The 27,054-nt window shown below is 34.8% G+C and overlaps 1 protein-coding gene across 1 annotated transcript in view; it reads right to left on the bottom strand.

Annotated features, from left to right (window-relative positions):
• Nucleotides 1-27,054, bottom strand: part of LOC148945390 (pyruvate dehydrogenase protein X component, mitochondrial-like) — a 50,930-nt gene that overhangs the window by 19,006 nt on the left and 4,870 nt on the right. The window contains exons 2-6 of the mRNA XM_089098561.1: nucleotides 20,817-20,992; nucleotides 18,596-18,783; nucleotides 11,057-11,205; nucleotides 6,056-6,273; nucleotides 578-754 (exon numbers count right to left, since the gene is read on the bottom strand). Coding sequence (XP_088954687.1) covers nucleotides 578-754; nucleotides 6,056-6,273; nucleotides 11,057-11,205; nucleotides 18,596-18,783; nucleotides 20,817-20,992 — 908 coding nt within the window. The remainder of the gene's footprint in view (nucleotides 1-577; nucleotides 755-6,055; nucleotides 6,274-11,056; nucleotides 11,206-18,595; nucleotides 18,784-20,816; nucleotides 20,993-27,054) is intronic.

Genomic DNA, 27,054 nt, shown 5'->3' on the forward strand with positions numbered 1-27,054 from the left:
TTCTCTCTATTTTTCTTATCTCTTCCCTAGGCCAACTGTTTGATGCTGTGTTTAAGAATAAGTAAATGTGTTTTTTTCTCTCTTCTTTATACCAGTTTCACTGTTTGACGTTGCATTAATAAACAAGCAAATGTTTATTTTTCTTCCCTTATATTTTCAAGCCTTTTAGGTGATTATGGGTTAGTCTATCACTTTGTATCATTTTACGTTGTTGAAAACGAATTTATCAGATCGCCAAACAATTTCTTTGGGCCTCATGTTTGATATTCCAAAAAGTGTTTTGGCTTTGTTTAGTTTTAAATCACAGTTTTAGGAAATTCAGTGGCCTAAATAGGGGGGAAGGGGTGGGAACTGCAACCCCAAATTTTGAAAATACACTTTTCGGGGTATTTTCATTCAACAAAAAAAGATCCCCCCACTCCGGAAATTTTTTGTGAATTGACCCCGCTGAGGAAATGACTCTTCAGAAAAGCTTAATTAAAGGCATTAAAGGAATTTAATATCAATGTAAAAAGCGGACTGATTCCATTTGTCATCGAAGACCTAATCATAATTCAAGATTTCTTAAATAACTTACTTGACCTTGTACCATAGTAACATTAACTTCCGGGACCGATTCCAATGCACACGCTGAAGCCTTGATGATGAAATCATTCACTGATACAGCAATGCCATCTTTTTTTAAAGATTTTCGTAGCTCAAGAACTTCATCCAATGGACACTGGATAACACTATAAGCATGTGGTATAGTTCCCTGCAAAGAAATAGGAACCACGTTTACTTGTATAGTAGTAAGCGGCACGCCGGGTGACGGGGATAAAAAACTCTAGCCGTAGCGTATACCTTTTGTAATGACTTACAATAGAGTTCGCCATCTTTCCCCAAATACAAGAATTTAAGTGACCCTTCCCAAAAAAAAAAAATTTCCTGAAAGTTCCATTTCGATCCCCCCTCCAACCGTGAAAAATAGCATAATACACTTAAAAAACTACGCATAAAATTCATCACCTGTTAATGAAACTCACTAGAAGCATGCAGTCTTAATGGGATATTCTCGCTGGCTTTTAGGCTACAGGCAGAAAGAAGAAAAAAAGCATACTCTCTTGTTAGCGTCAGAAAACCAACTGACTCTGATTTTAAAGTAGTCTACTCTGGAGAAACCGTTACTGTTGTATAGCATAAAATGATTGTTTTATATTAGAGATTGGTTGGGTGTTACGGACACTTACCAATTATACAAAGTCAGATTAAAATACTTGTATAACTAAAACTACCAAAGAACATGATGATTTGCTCCTACAGGCTTAACACGATACCACCTACTGTCAATCTATAAAATAGAGTGTGGCACAATGGAAGAATCATTTTCCGTTCTAAATGTACCTAAAAAACAAAGTTCCATACATGGAAGAATCAAAAAGTAGGATGACATGCTCCTCTTTGTCCGAGACTGCTCCTCTTTGTCCGAGACTGCTCCTCTTTGTCCGAGACTGCTCCTCTAAGTCAACAGTACAAAATATGGCACAATGCCAACTCCTTCATTATACCATATTTTAGCTATCGGGCATTGATATGATTGATATCGGGCAATCTTAAATATATAAGATTAAAAAGACATACAGTGATAATTAAGAAGTAGAATCGGAATATGCTGAATGGTCAAAAACCAACGACTCAAAAAAGAGAGAAAAAAAAAGGTGAAAACAAAGAAAAACCTGAAAAGAAATTTACTACCCCGGCTGAAGAAAACGAAGAAATATAAATCCCAGTGGAACTAACATCCAATATCCCTGGAACTAGGTCAAAAATAGAATAGTTCGTATATTTAATTATTTTTTTAATTATATTAATCAAATTTGAGTTTCAGATTCCAACTCAATTTTCAATTTAGTTACTAGAAATCAAAAAATTTAAATTAATGGAAAAAAATCTGACAAAAATTCGTCTTCTTTTCTCTTACCATAATTTGCATCCCTTAAAATGCCTGTTCTACTGCATTTCAAAATGGATTCTTTGACAAATGTCTCCATCATGAAAAATGTTTTCCATCCCTCTCATGTATCTTTGAAATAAAAAAAAATAACTGTTGAAACTAGCTTCGTTTAGTTAAGAAAATTGAATGTTAACAAGATTCTTTTTTACACATTTACTTTTAAATTCATTCATTTTTTTGCTATTCATTGACTTTTATACTTATTCATTTTTCTGTGTTTTATATTTTCTTACCGCAGTAGGTATTAGACTTTTACAGTGAGAGAAGGAGGCGATACCAAAACCCTTGTTTGTAGTGATTTTTGTTCGTTTCAATTTCAAGCTTGATTTGCATATTAAATTTGAGTTTCACTCGTTTCGGGAGTTATTTGATCGTTGGCGTTGGCGCATTATTCCTTTACGCTGTTATTGGTTCTACATTCAATTTTCGTTTAATTTGAGCCTCATTTTCACACCAAGCGGAGAATATTTTTTTTCGTTTTAATCTTGAATTTCACGTTCCAATTAAGTAATACTCAATTTAAGATCTATTTATTCAATTATGTTATTACTTGTATGTTTTTTCCTATGATTGTTTATTTCATTTCTGTTCGTTTTGGGTTTTACTTATTCTTTAATAGTAATTTCTGGTCGCGTTGAGTTTGAATTTTAACAGATATTTGTGTCTGCTGAGCTGAAGTTTAAAATGACCTTTAGTTTTTTTGAAAAACTGTTTTTTAGGAAAGTTTTTTTTTAAATTAATTTTTATATAATAAAAAAACGAGCATAAAACCAAAGCACTATCGTATCGGAGAAAAGAATATTCAAGACGATAATGAAAGAAAAAAATAGTGAAAGCAGAAAGCGACAATCCATCTGATCTATTATGACTTATTTATCAAAATTATCTCCTATGCCCTATTTGTCTATACATTAGAAAAGAAAAAAATGTGTTTCTTTTAATTATCTCTCCTCACGCTTCAGGGAGGTAGATTTTGTTTCTTAAATTTCAATACTTATCTCATTACGTTTTAGCCTTGGGTATTTAATCAGGTTAAAGACATAACAAGTTAGGCCTCATATATTTTGCGTATATTTTTCCGCAGAGAAATAGGCTTCGGATTGGTAAAAAAAATGTATTCGTAAATTTAGTTTAGGCTATTTTCGAGCTAGAAAGTTAGAGGTACCAAACAATTTTACAGCAAGTATGCCCCCCTCCTTTCTATGAAGTAAATGGTCGCCCCTGATAATGCGACTTGTAGAATGCTGCACACATCCAATTTCAAGAGGATCTATCTCTTAAACTTGTTTTCTAAACCACCAGAAATTCATATACTGTTCATAATTATTTTCATTAATTATTAATGTTTGTGAATTAAAATCAATATGTAGAAAGAATGTTGTCATAAATAAGAATGGTGTTTTTTTTTTGTTTGGTTATCAGTTATGTTATAGATTCGAGTAATTCAACTCCACACTGATTTTGATTGCTTTGTGGGGGAACAGAATCAATTCTTATACGGGGCTCCCACGGCGTCAATAAATATACTGTTTTCCTCGCAATGCTTTGTTGACTTTATCGCTGTCGGAAAAAATTTGAAATTTATTTAACTTTTTCAAGACAGTCCGGTTATTTCAGTCAATCGGAGAAGACTTGTGGAAAATTTCAAATAAACCACACACAAATAAGTGTCTACGCATATTATAGCGTATACTTGTTTAAATATTTTGCTTAGTAAAAGAATAAGGGCAAGACAAAATATATTTTCATCTAAGTCTTACTTATTAAAAGGGACAAAAATTCTTAAAAAACGGTTTCTTCAACTACGTCGGATTAATTCAGTTATTTGCTATGGAAAATTGCTGTAAAGTCAAAAAGGTGAAATTCTTGTGTGAGCGGGACAATCTTTATGGGGCGCAATATGATAAAAAAAACTTTATTAACTTTGATGACACCGTGGGAGCCCTGCTTTATACGCATTGAATTTAATTTATTTAGGTTACTTCATATATTGAACAAGGGTATTTTGATATTTTTCATTAGGATTAACCTAAATGCACTTCTTTGGTGTCGTCGCAATAACACGCAAGTACCCAATTTTTCAAACTTATCCCTTATTACAAGGCATCTTTTTTAAGCCCCTCCCCCCAGCCCGACCCCTATACACATGCCAGCATACCCCTTGACAACCACTCACGTTTTCAAGAATATATGCCTTTGATAAGAAATAGTTTGAAATATTTGTCATTAGGGGTAACCTAAATTCACTTCTTTGGTTTCATCGCAATAACACGCAAGTACCCAATTTTTCAAACTTATCCCTTATTACCAGGCATCTTTTTTTATTTTAATTTTAGGTTTTCATCTTCTCGATTTGTTTTATTCAACATTAAATAAAAACTGTCTTCCAATAAACTGCACGTTTAAGCCAAGATAAACAAAGTCTTAGGTTTTTGAAGAAAAATCTTAGAAGCGTAGCTGATTAGTTGTATCTAGCATTATTGTTTTACGTTAAATTTAATATTGAAAGAAGATGAGGACCCCGCAAATTTGGAAAAAGGGATCCATAACCCCTATCCCCAAAAAATAAGCCACCTGTGCTGTTACTGACGTGTATCCTATCACGATAACTCCTATTTTTACCAAAACTTTCTTTCTGGATAAAATGACCCTCATCAATTTGGGAATTTTCCCGAAAGTTCGAAAGCCATTATTTGATAAGTTCACTTGATAAGGTTTTGAAGCATCTAGATAAACCGGAACGCTGGGTCAACATCATCGCGATTGACCTAAAGGAAGCATTCGACTTGACCTGCCAAAGTACCCTTATCAGCAAACCATTGAAAAATTCTTAATGTTGATGCATATTTGGTAAGAATAATTGCAAATTTTCTTTCAGGTAGAAGTAAAAAAACATGTACAAATCAGCCTATTCTGACCCCCATCCAATTAACTGTGGAGTTCCCCAGGGAACAATTTTAGGCCCTCTACTTTTTTTGGTTATGATAACTCAGTTGGCGAATGATGAGTCAGATCGCTTTAAGTTCGATGATGGTTTATCCGTGCTGGAGGTGGGCAAAAAGAGTGTTTCAAGCGAGGGAAATAGAATCATGGCATCTTTATTACGCCAAGCTGAGGAGGGCAAAATGGTCGTCAATCACAAAAAATTGCTCGTACTAACTATTATTTTCTGAGGGACAGCACATCTCTTGCTTTACAGAATGTTTCAGGTTACATCTTACATCTTCTTCTTCCTCTCAGGTTGAGGCGTCTTTTTGATTATACACACAAAACATCAACGGCGTATTTCTCTTCTGCAGATTCCACTTGTCCTGGATATATTTTCTTATTTTTTCTTATTGTCATGGCTGTTGCGAAAATTTGTCACGGCTTGCTACTGTCATGGGTTATTTCTTTAAAATTTGTCGTGCCTTACTAATGTCATGGGTTATTTCTTTAAAATTTGTTATGGCTTTCTGCTGTCACGGCTTATTCCTTTAAAAATTTTCATGGTTCACTACTGTCATGGCTTATTTGTTTAAAATATGTCATAGCTGGCAAGTTTGATTTTAGATATTTTATTAGTTAAAATGTATTAACATAAATATATTTACTCAAGGCAATTCAATACATTTGAATTAAATTGGCAATTTGCTAATGGAAGTTAAATTTAGCAGTCCAAAATATTCCTCAGAAAGAAGAGAAATAATAATTTGCCTAAATTATTTACTCAAATGTAAACAGGCTCATCTGAGACGCCTGAGGCTAATAGTCTGAGTTTTAATAGTAAAAGTGAAAAAAGCACCACGGCTGAGGGGATGGATGGGGCTTTATTTTATCATGTTTAAGTAGGGAGGGGCCGTAATTTATTTTTCCCACGACAGCACCTGCCCTAGGAACGGTCCTGCCCGTCAATAGCAGCAGATGCAAAAATTGAAAAAAATTATATAAGGTAAAAAGAGCTTTTATTTTTGTCAAGATTAGTGCATTTTTCGCAACTGAAGATTTTTTCGATTTTAAAGATAATAGATAAAATCAGATCAGTAGTTTTAAAGATAAGATCAGGTCAAGAATAATACTTACCTTAGATTCAGTAAGTCTTTTTGCAATGACTTTCCTGACATTGGTAAGCTCCAGATCAACAAAGCCTGAGATAAGTCCAGGTTTGTAAGGCGACTGTTGCTTTTTCATGGCTTTAGCTTGAGACTCCGCCTCTTTTCTACACGCTGTTGCCATTACAAACGCATTTGGCATTACAGAGACTTTAGACGGTTGTTGCTGTGGTTCTACTGGTCCTTTATCTGTAAAATTATTTCTTTTTAATATTTATTTCTTTTAATAAAAGAAATAAAAACATTTCTCGGGGCTCATACCTTCGAAATTGATAAATTGGCGACTGAACCAAACCAAACACAGTAGAAAAAAGTTTGGAAGAATAAGAAGATACATTTACGAACCAAGATTAGAATATTAGAAGCTACAGTGATGACAGCGGTTTAATACGGGTCTGAAGCATGGGCGCTCCGAAAAACGGAGGGAGATCTGCTAGATGTTTATTTCCATGAAATTTTTTTTAATAAAACAAAAGATTGCCCTTCCCCCTCATAGATTTGGAAAAAACACATTTTGAGTGAATATATATAGAACAATAATCTACTTTATTTATTTTTTTTTTTGAATTAACGCCAATGACTACAATATTAGCACCCAGCTAAATTTTATATTCTAGTTGATTATAACAGCACCATTCTTTAATGTACTGCACTCTCCTCAATACCCTGCTCTTTACGCTTAAGTTCAACTTTTTTCTCAATTCTTTAAGAGCGATTCCTGAAACACAAGGGCTATTCAGTTAGAACCAGAACCTTTTTTAAAAGTACTAAAAAACTTTAGGCGTGTAGAGAGGAGTGTTGGAGGGGGGGGAGGGTGGCGGTCCCCCTCATATACGGAATAATCTCTGTTTGTTTTACGTTTTAATGTTGCTCCTTACCTTGAATAGAAAAAAATATTTAGTTTAAAGCAGTGTCTGTATTTATGCATTTTATAATCTCAGCTACCTCCCTAAGATATTGTCAAAAGCCATTTGATGTGCACATTAAAGTTGCCTTAAAGATGGCAGAGTCGGAGTCGTCATTTTTATTTTAGTATCTCAGAGATTTGTCTGTTGAAATCTTTTGTTCGGGCGGTCGTTCCCCCCGCCGTTGACAGGTCCTGCCAACGCGGAGTTTCCTGCAGGAGCGCTTGGCTCTGTAAACGCCACTCCCCAGTGTAGGGTCGGTTTTATCTTTCCCGAATTACAAACGTTCGGCTTCAGATAATTTTTGAAAGAGATGTTACGTTTTTTGAAGAAAATTGCAAGTTTGTCGGTTAGTCTCAAGATATATAATACGGTTTTAAAAGTTCTGTTTTCACTTGTTAGATAACCAAAGAAAGGGGGATGGGTTCATTGTATTTTAGGTTCAGTGACAAATTTTGTCTTCAAACTATGGGTATATCGATAGGAACCGTTCTATTCGTTTTTTTGGCAAATAAATCTATTTTTAAAAAATATTCTATTAAAAACTAAAAACCAAATTATTTATCTACTAAAAAGAAGGATTCATGGATATGCAACATCGTAGCTAGTAAGTACAAGCCATCGTAAACTTAAAAGTAAAAACACCTCAATTCTAATGAGTAATTCCGGTGATCACCGATTGTGTTGTTTTTTCTATTTGTTCAGTGAAAACAGAAAAAAACATATTTTCAATGAAAATACCAAAAAATTTAGTTTTCAAAATTAAGGGAAGGGTCAAAAATTGGTGGGGGGGGGCAAATGCCTCCCTTCCCTCCTAAATTGATACCACTGCTCTCGGGCAGTTTACGTTATTTAAATAGCTATATGATCAAGTGCTTGTACATTTTACTTCTCCAAGATACTTGAGCTGCTCAAGTATCAAATCTCAAAAATCTCTAAAATTTTAATTCACCTAGCTCAACTAATTATCTTCAAATATGGAAGGAACCCGTCTAGAAAGCAAGTGCTTACCCTATCTTGACAGGGAGCGGCATATGGTCTTATTACAATAGTCCTTACCAAAGCTATGGTTCCTCGTCATGCATATTTACGCTTCGGGACGTGGGGGAAAGGGGGAGAAGAGCTTCCAGGAGATGATGTTTGAAATTTCAATACTGTATTCTTATGTTCAATTTCTTAACTTTCGGAGGAATAAAGGACTTTCAAACCAATATTAGGGCGGTACCCTTACACCAACCATCCCATATGCAAGTACAGCCAAAGCAAGAGTCATTAGATTCTTTTGGTAATTTTTCTTTGGGGGCGGTAGCATTAATTTTCAGTCCTTATATCCTTTGGCTGCTAAAGTCATAATTAGTAAATACAAAAAGTTCTTTAAAAATAAAGACATTCACTTTCCATTTATAACCCATACAAGCAATGCGAAGTCCTTTTGCCTTTGCTTTATCGAGGATATTTTTTTTTTATCTGTGTCAGAATGCGTATCATGGATGATTTGTAAGATTGGCTTTCAATCTTAACAGCTATTCTGTATATAGAGATGTATATAGTTTTGTATATAGGGATTTTAATATATATATATATATATATATATATATATATATATATATATATATATATATATATATATATATATATATATATATATATATATATATATATATATATATATATATATATATATATATATATATATATATATATATAAATAATGTTAAATAAATATATATTTATATATACAATAAAATAAATAATGATATATAAAAGGAATACAAAAATATAATATATAAAAGATGCCTTTATTCATTTAAATTTATAGTGCGAACATATCTGCACCCAGACGGAAAGGTAAACAGGGGGGGGGGTGAAGTACCTATTTAGAAGTTTTAGATACAAATACTAAATAAATCCTCCATAGCCTTTATATCAAACAGTTCGTGGTAAAGAACTGTAAGGAGTGTCCCGGCTCAATAGTAACCCAAACTCCACAAAACGGAATTTTGATACCATATAGATATATCAAAAGCATCGGATTTTTATGTTGATTTCAAATATATAAGCTTCATTAAGTTTAGTTTTAACCATCAAAGGTTACGAGCCCGAGAAAAACTTGTCTTATTTTCGTAAAAAGGGGAAACACCCTCTAAAAGTCAGGTGAAAATCACACCTTAATGAAAATCACACCATCAGGTTTAGCGCATCATAGAACTCTAATGTAGAGGTTTCAAGCTCCTATCTGCAAAAATGTGGAGTTTGGTATTTTTTGCCAAAAGAAAGACCACCGATGCGTGTTTATTTTTTGTTTGTTTTTCCCCCAGGAGTGATTGTATCAACACAGCTGTCTTAGAATATCGAGAGAGGGCTCATTCGAACGGAAATTAAAAGTTCTAGTGTCCTTTTTAAGTGACCAAAAAATTGGAGGGCAACTAGGCCCCCTCTCACGCACTTTTTTCTCAAAATCGTCTGAGCAAAATTTTGAGGTAGCCGTTTTGTTCAGCATAGTTGAAAGGCCGAATTACTATGTCTTTGGAAATATCATGACTCCCTATAGCCCCTGGAGAAAGGTCTTTAAGTTAAAACACTTGCCCACTGTTTACGCGTATAGTATTACACTGTTTACACTGAGTATGCGTTAGTATTTTCATATAAGTATACATAAATTTTTTGGATGATAGAGGGAGGGGATTTTCTGCTAGCTGGGTTTTCCACGGGAAATTTTCCATGGGGAGGGAAGCTTCTGGGTGGTGAATTTTTCAAGGAAAATTTTAAACTGGAGGAATTTGGCAGAATTCCTATACAAAATTCGTTTTATGTCTTGCTTTCTCTTTGCCAACTCAATTTTACGCGTGGAGATGTTAAGGGTAAATGTCCGGAGTAAATTTCCACTTGGATTAAATTGCCTAGAGAATAAATCCGTGGGAAGGAGGTATTTTCCATGAAGGTGTAGCCAGATTTCTTGGCAATATTTAAAGAACGATCAGAAATTAAATAAAAAAAAGTCATTGCAACTGAAAGTAAGGAGCAACATTAAACTTAAAACGAACAGAAACTATTGCGTAAATGAGTGGGGTTACTTTTCCTCAACACCTCACTCCTTACGCTAAAGTTTGAATTATGTCCCAATTCTTTAAGAACGACTGCTGAAATACTGAGTTCGTTTAATTAGAACAATAAGAAGTTTTTTTTTAATTACTATAAATCTTTAGCGTAAAGAGCGAGGTGTTGAAGAAGAGCACCCCCCTCACATACGTAATAATTTTTTTTTGTTTTAAGTTTTAATGTTGCTCCTTACTTCCAGTTGAAAACACTTGTTTTTTTTATTTAATAGATATATAGAAATTATCTATAACTATACAGATTAGAATTTATATGTAACTCAATAACTATATAGAAGTTATATATACATTCATAATATAGAAGTGGCAGTATGAACCATAGCTTATCGAGATATTTCCATTCAAGATAGAAAATAAAACATAGTTACAGTATTTATATAATTTCTGTTTCTACATTAAAAATTTACGAACTTCTTGTTAGCCTTCAAATCATTTACAAATTGAAAACAATGGGCTGTTCATAAACAATATTCCTATGCAAGCCCCTGTGCCCTTGTGATTGAGAAAAAATCATTCTAGGAAGATTATAAAACTGTTATAGATACAAAATGTAGATTTCTTTAAATTATGACAAAAACGACTCGTGTGTTTACTGACGATTGCATTATTTAGTTCGAGATTTCCGATTCCCCTCCTGTATTCAGAAAATGGTGTTCCTTGGTGATCCAAGTTCAAGGCACAAGTATGTAAATTCATTTCTAAACTTTTAACAAGCGATCTGCAACGTTAACGCTTTTTAAGTATTAAAAATTTAACGTCTTGAATTCTTAACAACGTTTTCTGTAAATCCAAAAAAATAATACAAAACACTAACATTTAGGCAACGCAGAATCCGGCTACTGCGACAAAATTCAACTCCTGTTATAACCTAGCTTAAAACATTACCAATAAAACTTTAAAAAGCTTAAAATATGTGTTCTCGAATGTTAAAAGAAACACAAATCATCATACCAGTTAAGACAACAGGTTTCAATCCCTTCTCCTTGACATACTTCAAAATGTCTCCTTTAAGCAGCAGACTCTTGGGACCAGTTGGCCTAACTTCACTAGCATTAATATTGTATTGTTCAAGCAAACCTCTGACAGCGGGTCCGATGAGCCTGAAAGAAACTAACCACTCAGATGCATTATTTATATTCAAATGGCTAAATTACTGAAGAAAAATATATGAAGAAGATCATAAGAACTTACACAGATAAATATATAACAAATAAATAGATAGATATTTAATAAATAAGAACTGAAACAGATCAAAATGAAATTGTGTTTATAATATGTTTATAATTTATCATTGGGGGGGGGGGTGTTTTATGTTGCAATGTTGTAGTACCCAGATAGCGTAAAGACATATATAAAATAGCGGAGTTGACCTTACAGTACACTGGGTACTTGTATGATAAACGCCCTACCTAATGTTGTTCATTCATTGACGCATTATAGAACCAGTTTTTTTCAGTAGTTTATTTCAGCTTAGCGTGAGACAAGACAAAGATAAGTGACAGAATAGACAGAAAATATATAATTTGGGCTATATATTTGCACATTAAGGAGGGGTGGGGGTAAAGTATTTGGACGGTGTCACGTTAGAAAACAATTCTTACTGCATAATTAGCAGAATAATTGTACCTAACGCATTGAGCATGCAGACCCGCTATACTTTACCTCTGAGCGGCAGAGAAACATATTAGAAGAACATTAGGCAGGGCGTATATCATACAAGTACCCTACACTGTTTCAGGGTCTACTTTTCTATAGGTAGCTTTTCCAGAAACTGCAGAGAAAGTTAATTCAGGCCTGTATTCACATACTTATTTGTTCTTTAAAAAAAGGAATCTAGCATTTTATAAGTATGGATATACTTTTTGGCCTTTGTTAAGACAATGATATAAGTTTGATGTCGTTGGTTATCAAAAGTAATTTCCCCTATTTTTTCAAGTTTTGAGCAAATAGCAAAATGTTTATGAGTGCTGCTAATTTCAACCCATTTTTTCAGCCTAAATAATCGATGATATTGCGAGTTTTCCATTTTCATATCCATGTTAGTACGCAAGACAGAGACGGATTCCTTCAGAGATTGATCCAAACACAAAGCTTGTACATCAGAACTGAGAAGAAACAGGTCGGATAAAGGGACAAAGAACAATCCATTATAAAAGAAACATTAGAATACTTACTGACAAAACTGGATGAAATATTGATTCTACTGATACTATGCTGCATAATACATCCAAAAATTTCTATGTAGTGGCAAAAAGAACTATTAAATGGTTAACTTTTGCTAAAATGCTTTGAAAAAAGGGCAACGTCAAATGCAAATTATCTGTCCAATTACACTCTACTTCATAGTAACAGTTTTTAATAATTTTTTTCCAGAACTGCCTAGACTGAGTGGAAAGGTAAATTTTATACCTTATCTACTTATCTATGATCATAATTAGTGTTGGGGTTCCATCCCTATTTCTTTCCCTTTCAGATAAATGACCTGTTTTTGTTTTATTTACATTTGCTTTAATTTGCATATTGTATAATTCGCAATGACAATTTAAAAGTCTCGTTTCTAAGCTATAGTTGTGTTGCAGTAAGTAAGCTTTGAAGTAAATTCTATTTTTGTACTTCCTGGTTTGAGTCATTGAATAATAGGACTGGGAAGATAGAATTGGTTATGAATGGGGATTGAGATGATTGGCTGGGCCAAGCGAAGGTCCACCCCCTATGAACAGTTGCTGTACTTATTATTATTATTTTTGATTTAGTCTGCGTTTAGACCCCATTCGGGGAAAGATATTTTTGTGTTATTATTGTGACCCTTTGGAAGAATACAAGTAAGGTATTTTCTACAAACTGTGTATCAGTTTTCGTAACCCAGGCAGGGTAGGAATAGAGCTACGAGGTACCGTCATTATTATATTGACAGGGGGGTTTGTTACCTCCAAGGAGAGAGTTAGAGATTTTCTAGCCGTAACCCAAGGCGGGTACATTTGGCTTTAGAAAGTTGCCATTTGACCACTCGACCGCGTTACTATACCCTGGGAAAGGGTATACTGTAAATAGGGTAGAACGAAACCCGATATTGGCAGAACCGGTGTGGTAGACGCGGCATCAAATTATATTTTGGGGCCGGGGCTTTCCCCTCCCGAAAGTGGTGACACCCGTATATTACCACGCCAGTGGCGTTGTGGCCTACCGGTATAACACTGGTGGCTAAATACCACGAACATTGGTGGCAGCAAGAAAAGGTCCTATCAGTAAACCTGATATTAAAAGAATTCCGTGTTTTCGAAGAGACAAGTAATTTAGCCTACAAGAGTAGCCTATTCTGATTACATATAAAGAGAAAAAAAATACGGAATCAATTAATAGGATTATGAAGATCTATTATGGACTGTGCCTTGTTAGATCATAATTGAAAATTTTACGAATCAATATATCGCGCAACTAATTAGTGTACAAAAATACAAGGCTAATTGACACGCAGCAATTTTTTGCGAGAGACCGGAAGTTACACGGATAAAAGAATTTTCATTTAGACTGAAGAGATAATTTCAGGTAACGGAATTTTGAAATTATGTCGGACAGAGATGAGATTAACTCAACACCGAGAAGGGCGAGTGAAGCACATAGAAAAAGTAGGAAAATAGAAAGAAAGGCTAATATGGAGGCCTTTGAGAGAGAGCAACGAGAATATAAGAAAAAAATGCAGGCTGAGAAAGATGAAATTAGAAAGAATAGAAAAGAGGACGAAAGGGCTAGAGTAGCCTATAAAGGAAGAGACAATACGGATAGAGAACGAACATATTCAGAAAATGAATTAAGAATAAATAATGACAGACGGAATCAAAGTAATCCGAGTAGAAGGAGCAGTGTTGAATCAAGATCCAGCAGGAGCTCGCTAAAAAGCACCCGAATAGATATGACACAAAAACTATTAAATTTCATGGAGAATGACAGATTAGCCAGAGAACGAAAAGAGGAGGAAGATAGAAAAGAAAAAGAGAAAGATAGAAAAGAAAAAGAGAAAGAGAGACGAGCTAGAGAACGAAAAGAAGAGGCAGATAGGGAGGATAGAAGAGAACTAATGCAAATGATTGCAGGGAGAAATTCCCAAGAGCCGCAGAAATCGTCTACAATAGAGGTAATGCAAGCAATAAACCCTCAACCAATGAAAGAAAATGAAGATGTACATATATACATATACAATTTTGAAAAAACGGCGGAATTAAGCGGATTGCCGAGAAAATTGGGTGACAAGAATACAGCCCCTCCTTAACTACAAAGCACAAATTGCATATAAAGCATTACCAATGCACTACTCAAAAGATTTTGAAAGACTAAATCAAGCCATTTTTGAAAAGTTTTAACTCTCCTCCGAGCCCTATCAAAAAAGGATTATAGGCAAAAGAATGCTAGACAACGAAGTATATCATTCAATTGTGTACAAATTGAAATACATGAGTCTAAAATGGTTAAAGCTAGGAAAATATAAAATCTTAAAAAGCACAGACGACATAAAAAAAAAGACAAAGGAAATAATAGATAAAACAGTAATGGAACAATTTTTAGAAAACACCCACAGAGAATTGAAAATATATTTAAAAGAAAAGAACCCAAAAACAAGCGAAGAAATGGGGAAATGGCAAATAGGTGGACCGAAATAAGAGAGGAATTTGAGGAGACAGACATATTTCAATATAGAGAGTATAACAAAAATTGGCACTAGAACACAGCGCAAGGAGAACTAACTTGCTATAACTGTGTTACCACGGGGCATTTTGCAAGAAACTGCCCCAGTAAACATGACCAAAAACCACATAAAACGACAGCCTGGGCCATGACCCATAATAAGGAAAATAATAACGCATTTGCAGAGTCGCATAAAATACACGGAAAATTGAACGGGGAATTAGTCGAAATGGCAATTGATTCCTGCAGTGACCAAACCTGTGCGAACTGGCCCAATTAATAGAACGGAGATAGACCATAAAAATAAGATTACAACATTATGTTATTATGGAGACAAGCACCCATGCCCGTCTGCTTGGGTAAGAACAGAAATTGCAAAGAAGGACGGTACGGTCCAGAGGAAGAGGAGGTGGACCGGCCCATAAAACAAATGGGGAGGCTGTGCCACCCTGTCGGAAAAGCGAAATACTTGATACGCATGTTCGAAATATTGATAATCCACAGAAATGGGATGCAGAAGTAAACAGACAACATAATATTGAAAATAAGACGCGGGAGAATGATTTTTCGTAAAAATTTCCAGAAAATGGAAAACTTGAGAACACTTTTAATGAATATAAGACGCTAACAAGTACAGGTCAAAATTAAGCGATGATTGTACCAGAGAATAAGGAGACGAAATCTTTTGTACACGCTTTTCCTCGTAAAAATCAAGAAGGTTTTGTACAATATGAAAAACTAAATGACGGGATTTAATTCCCATTTGATAACGAACTATTTGTTTCGGCGGTAAGAATAAAGAAGACTAAAAGAGAGAAAAGAGATATTAAACCGAGCTACAATGAAGCAATGCAGTCAAAGATGGTGGACACTGGAGTCTAAATCAGATTTAACAGTGATTTATTATTTTGCGCGAATGACAAAATTGAGAAAAGTAAAGTTGAAAGGAGGAGTGTAAAAAAGAGACAAAATTTGGAGATTCAGCCTGCAGTGGCGAAAAATAAAAAAATGTTGGATGGGCTGTGCCCATCATCCAACCATCCTTGATAACATAAATAATAGGGGGGGGAAGAGGTCAAAGACCCATGGGGAATAAAACAAGATGGTTACAAAATAAAGATGAATGACCTACAACGGGTTGGGGGAAAGTCGGGGGATATTGAATGTTAAGTTGGATTGGAAAAACTTGGAAAGAATCTGAGATTGGTATTATCAATTCAAAAGATATGTCGATCCTTTATGAGGGAGAGGAATCCCTTGGGGAAGATCCCCAGCGGGAAGTCGCGAAAGATAGCCCTTTTCCTCAATGCACAACGGGGGGATAAGTTGTGACCCCTTTACCGAAGTTTTGCCTCTCAGATCTGGAGTCCTTGGGGGATACTCTCTCCCAGTCACTTCATACTTCACCCGAACCTTTGTCCAGTAACCCTATTCATAGTTGTTATTCTTCATGGGAACCGAAAATTAATTCCGGGAAATTGTATTCAGTGGGAGATGTATCCAAGTTTCATTTGCAATTAGCATCAACGTATATTCTGCAGTTGATTATCCCAGGAGAGGGAACCCAGAAAAAAGGCGATTCATGGTGCGCTCAAAATTTTACTTCATTCCCAGTACCCTTATCGTTTTGAAACTTAGACCGAAAAGCTTGAAAATATTCAAAAGCGGGCGTGCCAAATAATGCTTGGGGCAAATTATACATCCTATGAGGACAGCCTGCAGAAACTGAGGCTTCAGAAACTCTGAAGAGCGCCACTATCTCACGATCACGGAAAAAAATTCCTAAGCTGTGATGTCCATCGCAAAATATTACCGGATTTCCAGGAATCACAGATCAGTCGGCCAAAAACACGTAGAGGAGCCCTCACTTCGTCATGCCAACTCCTTTGTCCCCCACCCCGAAAGGCATCAAAAAGGTACCTATCATCGTTTGTTCCATACTTCGTGAACCACTATAATGAGGAACTAGTTGAAAAGGAAATTTATAAAAAGTTGTGAAAAAGTTTATTTATTTTTATATTTATTTATCTGATTTCATGTGTTATATTTTCTTGTTGTTTGACGTCCGCTGCTAGCTATAAGCTATTATGGAAATAAAGAGTTATTATTATTATATTATTTGAAATTATGCCAAGGGGCAATTTACTTTTTGATTGAGATGTGGGGTTGTTTCCACAGATGGAAAGTAATAGGCTAGTACAACCAATTTTTCACGATGTCTGTCATCATCATTTGTTCCAGAAAGGCTTTCTCTGCTCCTCTCAAATGCAAATTCGGGAGAGCGAGAAAATTTTTTGTTTTTGATTGTGCAATGCACAATCATTATCCATGAACCTGAGGAACTTCAACTTTCAAAGCCTAATGCGGATGTTATACAATCTAAACCTTTGTGGTCCTACAGTAGAGACGTGTTAATGACGACCGATCCAGAGCCAAGCTGTGGAAGTAGTAGCACAGACACTGGTGGAAGAGAGAAGGCAAATGGATTTTGTAAAGTTGAAGTTATGTGTTCATAATTGTAATGGTGGACCAAGGTAGCGCGTGGGCAGTCATTTATCTTACGGGGGGAGGTGTTGGGGTTCCACCGCTGTTTCTTTTCCTTTTATATAAATGACCTGTTTTCGATCTAATTACATTTGCTTAGATTTGCCTATAGTATAATTTGCAATGACAATTTAAAAGTCTCGTTGCTAAGCTATAGTTGTGTTGCAATAAGTAAGCTTTGAAGTAAATTCTAGTTTTGTACTTCCTGGTTTGAGTCATTGAATAATAGGGCTGGGAAGATAGAATTGGTTATGAATGGGGATTGAGATTATTGGCTGGGCCAAGCGAAGGTCCACCCCTATGAACAGTTGCTGTACCTATTATTATTATTTTTGATTTAGTCTGCGTTTAGACCCCGTTCGGGGAAACATATTTTTGTGTAATTATTGTGACCCTTTGAAAGAATACAAGTAAGGTATTTTCTACAAACTGTGTACTAGTTTTCGTAACCCGGGCAGGGTAGGAATAGAGCTACGAGGTACCGTCACTATTATATTGACAGGGGGGTTTGTTACCTCCAAGGAGAGAGTTAGAGATTTTCTAGCCGTAACCCAAGGCGGGTAAATTTGGCTTTAAAAAGTGGCCATTTGACCACTCGACCGCGTTATCATACCCTGGGACAGGGTATACTGTAAATAGGGTAGTACCAAACCCGATATTTGTAGAACCAGTGTGGTAGACACGGCATCACATTATATTTTGGGGCCGGGGCTTTCCCCTCCAAAAAGTGGTGACACCCGTATATTATCCCGCCAGTGGCGTTGTGGCCTACCGGTATAACACTGGTGGCTAAATACCACGAACAATTAGGTTCTATAAGATTTTTTAGTAGTTTGTTCATATTTACTGTTAGCTCCTTCAGCAAGTCTTCACTAAAACAAGCCTGTTATTCTAGCTTAAGCACAATTCAAGCTTTTCTCTAAGTCTGTGCTTTTGAGCAGAGCCATTTCCTAGGGGGAAGGGGGGCAGAAATTCAGTTAGCCCCCCCCCCATCCCCAACCCACCCACAGAGCTCATAAATTAGTAATTTTTTATGGATTAGGCCCTGTATTTACAACCCCAAAAGAAAGGAGGCCAAGCAAGTTTATTTACGCAATTCAGGCCCCAAACCTACTCAAGACCATTATTACAGTCTACTAGAAGATATTCTCCTCCCCCCTCGGCATGAAAATCACCCCTCCTGATGAAGAAAAATCTTGGTTCACCCTCCTACTGAGTCTTCTTGGAACCAGTAAAAAATCACGAAAAGCCAATTTAATAGCTTACGTTGGTGTAGCTCCTAGATGCCTTACACTGCTAAATTCTGCTGCTGCTTCTTCCTTCAAAGGTTTTTCTTCTGTCAAAGCTGGCCCTAATTCAAGAACAGGTCCAGTTATACCTTTCCAATCTTCTCCTTCTTCAGCAATCATTGCTATTGGAGTTCCAATTTTTACGTCGGTAGAATTTGCAGGAGCCTGAAACAAAAATAGCACCAACGCTTAAGAGAAGAAAGAATAACCAAAACTATTGAAAGTAGGAGTTGGACAAACCAAACATCTATTTCGCAACATGAGGTAAATACAAAGAGTGCTTTCGCTATGCCTGGGGTAAAGTAAGGAAACAGGGTTGACATGACCCTGAAACCTGCTTCAGTTTTGTTAAGTGGAAGTATAATTGGAAAGAGGATGAATATTTGAATTAAATAAACCAGCAGAAAATGTTTTGTATGAAGCCGAAAGGAGACTGTCTTTAGACTCCAAGCGCTGTTTTTCCGAAGAAGAAGAAGGATTTATGGTTAGGCCCACTCTAAGTCCTACTCAGGATCAAGATACTTTTCTTGGTGAAACATCTATCCCTATTATAACTTCCAATAAAAATAAATGCAAGTTATTTGGACTTGCTGATTTATATACACTTCAATGTCAAAAAGGAGGAGCATGCGTAGCTATGTTGGCCTCAGGCAGCTTGGTGCTGCGTTGAGTTGTTAGTAGTAGTAGTAGTAGTAATGTCAAAAGCGTCAGAAAAGCGCAAATGTTCCTAGAAGATTTCAGGGTTTAACATAAAGTATGAAACTGTAATCCTAGTCAAGAAGTAGCATTCTTCAAAAGACAATGTCACATTAGGAACCCGTTTTACATACAAAACATAATAACATGAGTAGGGAGCAACAATATAACAGGTTCTCCAGAAGTCATGCAACATATTTTGTTTAATCAGACAAAATTATCTAAAACTTTTCAATTGTTTTTTTTTAACATAATCATAATACCTATTAAAATTGTAGATAGATTGAAATTTCCACAATAAGCGCATTGAGCAGCATCAATTCAGACTTTTGAAAATCCCATTATTTTTAAGACAAAATTGCAATTCGAATATTGTTCATTATGCCATTAATTATTTTTGCCCCTAAGTTTATGGGGCCAAGGTAGGTAATTTGTTTATTTCTTTGATGAAAGAAATCCTTTTGAAAGCTTTGACTGCTTAATGCACTTCTGACACAGGGAATTTTACAGATTTTTATTCTAGTTTATTTTAAACAGCCCCTATTGGTTGACATGCCAATGACAAGAATTCAGAAATATCCTAGTACAACATTATACAATCCCTGAAAAGCTAACTTTTGCAGCTAGGGCAGTTTTGTTCTTGTTTTAATTTATTTAGTAAACAATGATGTATTCCTGAAAATTACAAGAAACTTTACAATTTATAGAAATTTTCTTGCCAGTTCACCATCTCCAAATAAAAACAAAAACCAAAATTTTGTCCTTGTATTTCATTTCTAAAACTAAATTACCATTCAGAGAAAAGAAATGGATGGATTAGCTCATCTATGCAAAATGAAGGGATATTAAGTAGATATTTCCTAGTTTGTAGCATATAAGTGATAGAAATTAAATTTGAATCTTTTTTATATTAAAATTTAAAAATGCCCAAAAATTATGTTTCTATGATGTAGCAGAAAATTGTAAGTAATAATTGGGGCGGCGGAAACAGGTCTTTATAAAAGCTGAGAATCCCAATAACGATGGTGGCAAAATGAAGACTTATAGGAAATCATTCCTATGGCCACAAAGGACTGGAATGCAGCCACATCATTGATGCAATTGAAAAGGGACTATGTGACATTTTTGTAAAGCTTGGATACATAAATCCTCAAACTAAGGAGGCTATCAATCGTTCCAATCTATTTACTCTGATCTTATTTGGTTATTGAAATTGCCCTTTTTTCCAAAATATTTTTTTTTTATTTCTTATGTTACTTTGTTAGATTGTTTTGTTTTTTGTTAAATTCAAAAAAACAAGTTCCAGCTTATTCAAAATGGCTAGAGAGGATCAAACAAGGAACAGCAGCACAATGACGTTATGTCAATACTGTTGAATATGACTCTCCCGACAGCATCTAAAGACGATGAAGATTTTGTTGCCAATATATACATAAAGGGACAGCAGTCTAATAGTGTAATCTATGGTTTCAATTGGTATTTAAAAGCCATAAAAAACTTACTAGAATTTTCGCTAATATTCCTTCCTCATCAACTTCAAGAGGAAGAACTGCTTTGTCTGTCTGAATTTCACACAGAACATCACCAGGTGCTACTTGATCCCCTTCTGATTTTGACCATGATATTATTGTCCCTTCTGTCATAGTAGGCGACAGGGCAGGCATCTTGACTTCAATTGCTATAATTATGAGCTTATTAATCACAATCTTGCCTGCTCTTAGCTAATCACTGAATGCTGTCTTGGTTTTTGGCTTTTTTTTCCTTGATGCTTGGCAAGTGCATAAACGTAGACCCAAAGAGCATAAGAAACTGATAAGGGCCGACTTTGCTGCTTTAACATGATACTCGGCTAGTCCATAATCAAACAGTTTGTGGTAACGATCTGTATAGTAAGAGCGACTCGTCTCAGTAGTAACCAAAACTTTAAGTAAAACAACAAGAGCTAACTTTACTGCTTTAACATTATATTTTGCAAGTGCATAAAAGTACACCCAAGGAGCATGGAAATCTGATAAGAGCCAAATTTGCTGCTTTAACAGGATACTTTGCAAGTGCATAAGAGAACAAGGGTCAACTTTACTGCTTTAAAATGATACTTTGCAAGTGCATAAAAGTACACTCAAAGAGTATGGGAAACTGACAAGAGCCAACTTTGCTGCTTTAGCAGGATACTTTGCAAATGCATATGAGAACAAGGGCCAACTTTATTGCTTTAACATGATATATTGCAAGTGCATAAAAGTATACCCAAAGAGTATGGGAAACTGATAAGAGCCAAATTTAATGCTTTAACATGATACTTTGCAAGTTCATAAAAGTACATCCAAACATTAAAGGACACTGATAAGAACCAAATTTACTGATATAACAAGGGTTCGATACCAATAAGAACTTGCTGGCAAAACTGGCAGTGTAGCATTACCCAGCTGAATTAAAAGCAAGAAAAACAAGTTGAATGCAACTTTATTTAATTTAGTACTTCATTTAGCTTATGTTTATTTGGATCCAACATATTATTTTCTGAAACAAAGTTTGTGAAGCAGGTTTTTTGCAAGAAAGAGAGTTGATGAACCAGTTCTAGCTGTTGGAGCTCATCACAAGATTTCCTGGAAGAAAGGGTATGGTGCCTCAAAGAGCATATTTTTAGGCCAAAACTTTTCTGACTGAGGTCTTAGTGTCAAATCCAGTACTCTGGAAAATGGATAGTTTTAGTGATGTGGCTTTTATTTTATTCTTCAAATTTAAGTTCTTTGAAATTGCTCTTATTGTTCTGGTTCCATTATTTTTTGCATACTTACACACAGAAGTTCTTTTGTCACAATGTGATTGCTCATTAAGAAACTTAGCTAACCCTTTCCCCCTGAATTGCATCTAATATGGATGATGATGTCTTTAGTTTTCTCTTATTTCTGTAAATATTTTTTTAAACAAAATAAATAGACACATCATCAGTATATTTTTTAATATTTCTGAAAGGTTCTATTTCATGACAGACACCATTTTGCAGTAATAAAAGAATACTCAAAGACAAAACATAACTCCACACTGGTACATAATCCTCCATATTATATTTGAAACAACAAACATCAGAAACTACACAACAAGAAACTGCAATCTTAAATACTTTTATCTAAATGTGGGCAAAAATCAATGTTTGAGATATTATCAACCAATTTGGTAACTATAAGACCAGAAATAGACAGAGTTGCACCATTTCTGGTGGCTTATTAAATCAACATGCTGACATAAATATAAGTTGCTTAACATTGTCCAAAAACTATTGCTTGTTAAAAAAAAACTCAAACAAAACAAACAACTGACAGATAGAATGTGAACTCCAATCCATACTTCACAGGCTAAAATCCTTCCTAAAATAAGCAATCTGTGACTAAGAGTAGCAAGAGTAGAAAAACATCTTGGAACATCAATATTATTGACTGAACCCTATGTTTAGACTGACTATAGAACTCTGATCAAATATAACTACTCAGACAAGACAGTATTTTAAGACATTAAATAAAAAAAAATATTAAAAATCAAGACCATAATCAAAACTTAAAACAGACATAAATTATTATCTAAATAAGGGGGCTGCCCCTCCTAAACCTCCCTCATTTTAAACTAAAGTTTTACAGTACTATGCTGAAAGCATTTATGCAATGATTACATCTGATGATTACGTCACAATGATTATGCAGCTGATTACTTTTTAGAACATTTGAACTTAATAATCCATTCTTTAGAGCAAATGCATATCAATGAGCCCTTTCATTCTTGAGATACTGTGAAAAATACTTTTTGTCTTAATGTAGCCTAAAATGATACTTAAATCATTATAATTTTATTTCTTAAACCAAGAGTCAATAAAAAGCAGACCTTTCCTTGGGTCTTTTTTGTGTTGCATAACCATTTTTAATAGCTTGCTTTGTTACCACAAAGTTTGCCTAAGTTCAGCAAAGGTCAGTGCCCTTTAGAGGAGACTGGAGTCAATTCTGCAATAGAGCTTCCCATAAGATAGCAAAGGCTCTGGACCCATAAATGGAAATTTTCTTTACCTAAGTCAACTACTTTCCAAGATAGCAAAAGCCTACAATATGAAATTTCACCCAAAAAGGCAAATGACCTAATTCATAACTTGTACAATAAACCTATTTGATGAAACCTTGAAAGTGCTTGACATCAGACTATGTTTAATAGGTTAAAATTAGTTTAGAAACTCACTTGCTTCCTGCAGTACTTTTTTTTTTTTTTTTTACATTTTTTGCTTTTAAATTTAGTGCACAAAATTTCTAAGCTATTTAAAGAAAGACAAATTACGAATAGAAGATATGAAAACCTTAAATTACTTTGCTAGAATAGATTACAGACTCATAATAAGTATAAGGTATCTACAAAAAGTTAATGAAGTGATGTGGGTACCAGTTTAGTACTAGTACTCTTCATAAGAAAATGCTAAAAAAAACTACTTTAAAACATTTATAAATACTTATATAATCACTATATGTGAATCATTAAACTTAAGCCTCCCCCTCCCCATAATGTATAAATATATATCCAAAGTTATATATACTCAATCAATTTTCCATAGCAGAAATCTTTTCTTCCTGTTGCTTGTTTAGAGTAGCCCTTAAATTAATAATTGATATTAGGGAGCATCTGTCTTTTATGTAATATTCTAGTCCTTAGAAGGAGGAATTAGTCAAGATAGGTATATGAAAACAATTTTTAGGGCATAATTTGCTTAATTTATGGAGTAAGACAGAAATCAGATACCAAAGTAAGAAATTCTGGTCCACTCTACAAAAGTGATACACCACAAAAAAAAACACATAGTGAAAGGCTATCAAACCTAAAGCTGTCATCTTTGATTTTCAGATGCAGGCCCTACAACATATTACTGACATACAAATATAATAACCAACATTAAACAAGCTCTTTAATAAGCTAACCAATCAAAAACAAATGGAAGTTCACTCCAAGAAGCTTCATATGCCCTTGTTTACTACAGAATCAGACACGATTTTCCAAACAGGAGGTTATCAATTATTGGAGCAGTGTGAGTAAGGAGATCATGTCTTTGACATCAGTCAAAGTTTTTAAAAGGAAACTTGATAAAGAACAGGAGGCAAAACCTTTAAGATATTATTAGAACTGTTCATAACTCATATCTTATAAATAGTGATTAATATATAGTAATTACCTTAATTTGAACTTCGGAGCAAATTAAGATCCATTGTGATCTGTGAATTGCTCCATACTTAATGTTGTGAATGATTAAACATCAAATGCATCCCACTGGTACTTCCAGGGAACATCATTCCATTCAGCATCTAATAACTTCTTGAAAACTTCATCATTGGGTGCTAAGACTGATCTAATTGAAAGACTATTCAAGTGGTTTACTACAAGGCAGGAGAAAAACTGTTGTCAGTGTTGAGTTTTGACAGATGGCTTGAACAGCTTCTTTAAATGTCCTCTCCTGTCAGTGCCAATATTTTGGCACTCAAACATTACAACTCAAACTAAAAGCACTCAACCACCACATCAAACAGTGTTCATATTATAGAGCTTCAAAAAGGAAGTGCAACATAACTTGAGTTGGCTCTCACTACATGGGTTGCCAAAGAGAACCTGCTGATCAGCATTATGGACACCCCACCAAAGGTCTTGAAGCAACATGTGTAAGATTCGTCTTCTGTTCAACTTATGGCTTGTGGATGCACAAAATGACTAGTCCACATACTTCACAACAACAAAGTTTCTAGTGATCACAGTTCACTATTTCTCTTCAAAGCAAGAGAAGCCATTGAATCACTTTTTTCAATGCCAGTGGTAACTAACGGCTCAGACGCTGGTCTCGAGAAACTAATTATTCAAGAGTTTTCAGTACAAGGTATTCCTATTAAAAATATCATAGGATTTACATCAGATAGAGTAATGCTAGTGCAATGCTGGCTACCAGGAATGGGCTTGCAAAATTATTGAAAGATGACTTACCATGGTTAGCAGTATTCAGATACATATGCATTCAATTGCATTGTGTGCAGCACTTGCTTGTGAAGCTCTTTACCCCACTATTATCCAATTTGCCCATGATATATATATATATATATATATATATATATATATATATATATATATATATATATATATATATATATATATATATATATATATATATATATATATATATATATATATATATATATATATATATATATAGGGTTCATTTAGGGTTCACTTCAATTAGGGTTCATTTGCTACTTACCAAGGTAGAAACATAATTGAGACACATAAAGGATTCCTTTTTAGTAAAGAGTGCATATTACCACAATCTATTTGATATTGATATGAGCAACCCAAGGAATCTCAGATCCTACAAGGATCTTTTTTTTTGGTGCCAATTTCACTACTTATGTAATATGGGAAGACGTTGATCCTCATGTAGTGGAAAAGGGTCAGTGCATACTGTTTTGTCAGAAGCTTTGTGTTCAGATCCATTCATGTGTAAATCATAGAGATGACTTGCTGAAATGTGTTGACCCCAATGCTGCTGTTTCTAACCAGGTTACTTCCATAGCACCACTTTGCTATTTTTTTTTTTTTTTTTTAGTTTTCTGACATTCTGAACCTTGAGATTGATGGTGTCAACAGAGAGTTTTGGTCACTGAGGCATGCAAACATTGCAATCCATTCCAAAACTGGCGACAATCCAGCAAAATTTTGGTCATTCCTGTCTGAATGTAAGAATGGAGAAGGCAATTTTCTTTTTCCTACCTTGCCAAAATTCATGGGTATCTTGATGGCACGGCTGCACTCAAGTGCTGCGGCAGAGAGGCAGTTTTCACTGCTAAAGATAATTAAAAGGCCCCTCAGAAATAAATTAGAGCCAGAAACTTTAAGTGATTTGATGCATGTGCACAGGTTTGTTGAAGACCCAGCAACATGGGAAATATCCTCATCACTAGTCACAAAGGCTAGGCTGTAGAAAAGGGAAGACCAGTAGCACAATATACGTTCTTTTGGGATAGCCTTTAATATTTCTATATATTCCTGTTCCATATTTGAAGAGCACAGGACTATTTTTCCATTTAAATCTTCTGCACAAACTTCTGCAACTTGATATGATTTGATTTACAGATTTTGATATTATTTGAATACTGACAGATTTGGTTTCCATGATTATAATTATTACTACCATTTAGGACTAGTACATGATCAATACAAGGTTTTGCTAAATTGTAGTAGAAAGGATGGTTAATTAAAAAATAAAAATTTCTGCCTAATATGGAACTAATGAATAATAGTAAACATTGCTCTGTACTTAAATTGTTTGTCCTTGGCTAAAGTAATCCTTCTCTATTCAAATTTGAGGACAGGACTCGCAGATAGCTATTAAGATACCATAAGAATTCATGGTATCTTGATGACCCTGAGACCCAGCAAAATGGGAAATATCGTCATCACTAGTCACAAAGGCTAGGCTGTTGAAAAGGGAAGACTAGTAGCACAAGATATGTTCTTTTGGGATAGCCTTTAATATTTCCATATATTCTTGTTCCATATTTGAAGAGCACAGGACTATTTTTCCATTTAAATCTTCTGCACAAACTTCTGCAACTTGATATGATTTGATTTACAGATTTTGATATTATTTGAATACTGACAGATTTGGTTTCCATGATTATAATTATTACTACCATTTAGGACTAGTACATGATCAATACAAGGTTTTGATAA

This window comes from Artemia sp. Qi Xiang Cuo, chromosome 13 (genome assembly GCF_049724085.1).
Source record: "Artemia sp. Qi Xiang Cuo chromosome 13, ASM4972408v1, whole genome shotgun sequence".
In the NCBI taxonomy this organism is placed as follows: Eukaryota; Metazoa; Arthropoda; class Branchiopoda; order Anostraca; family Artemiidae; genus Artemia; species Artemia sp. Qi Xiang Cuo.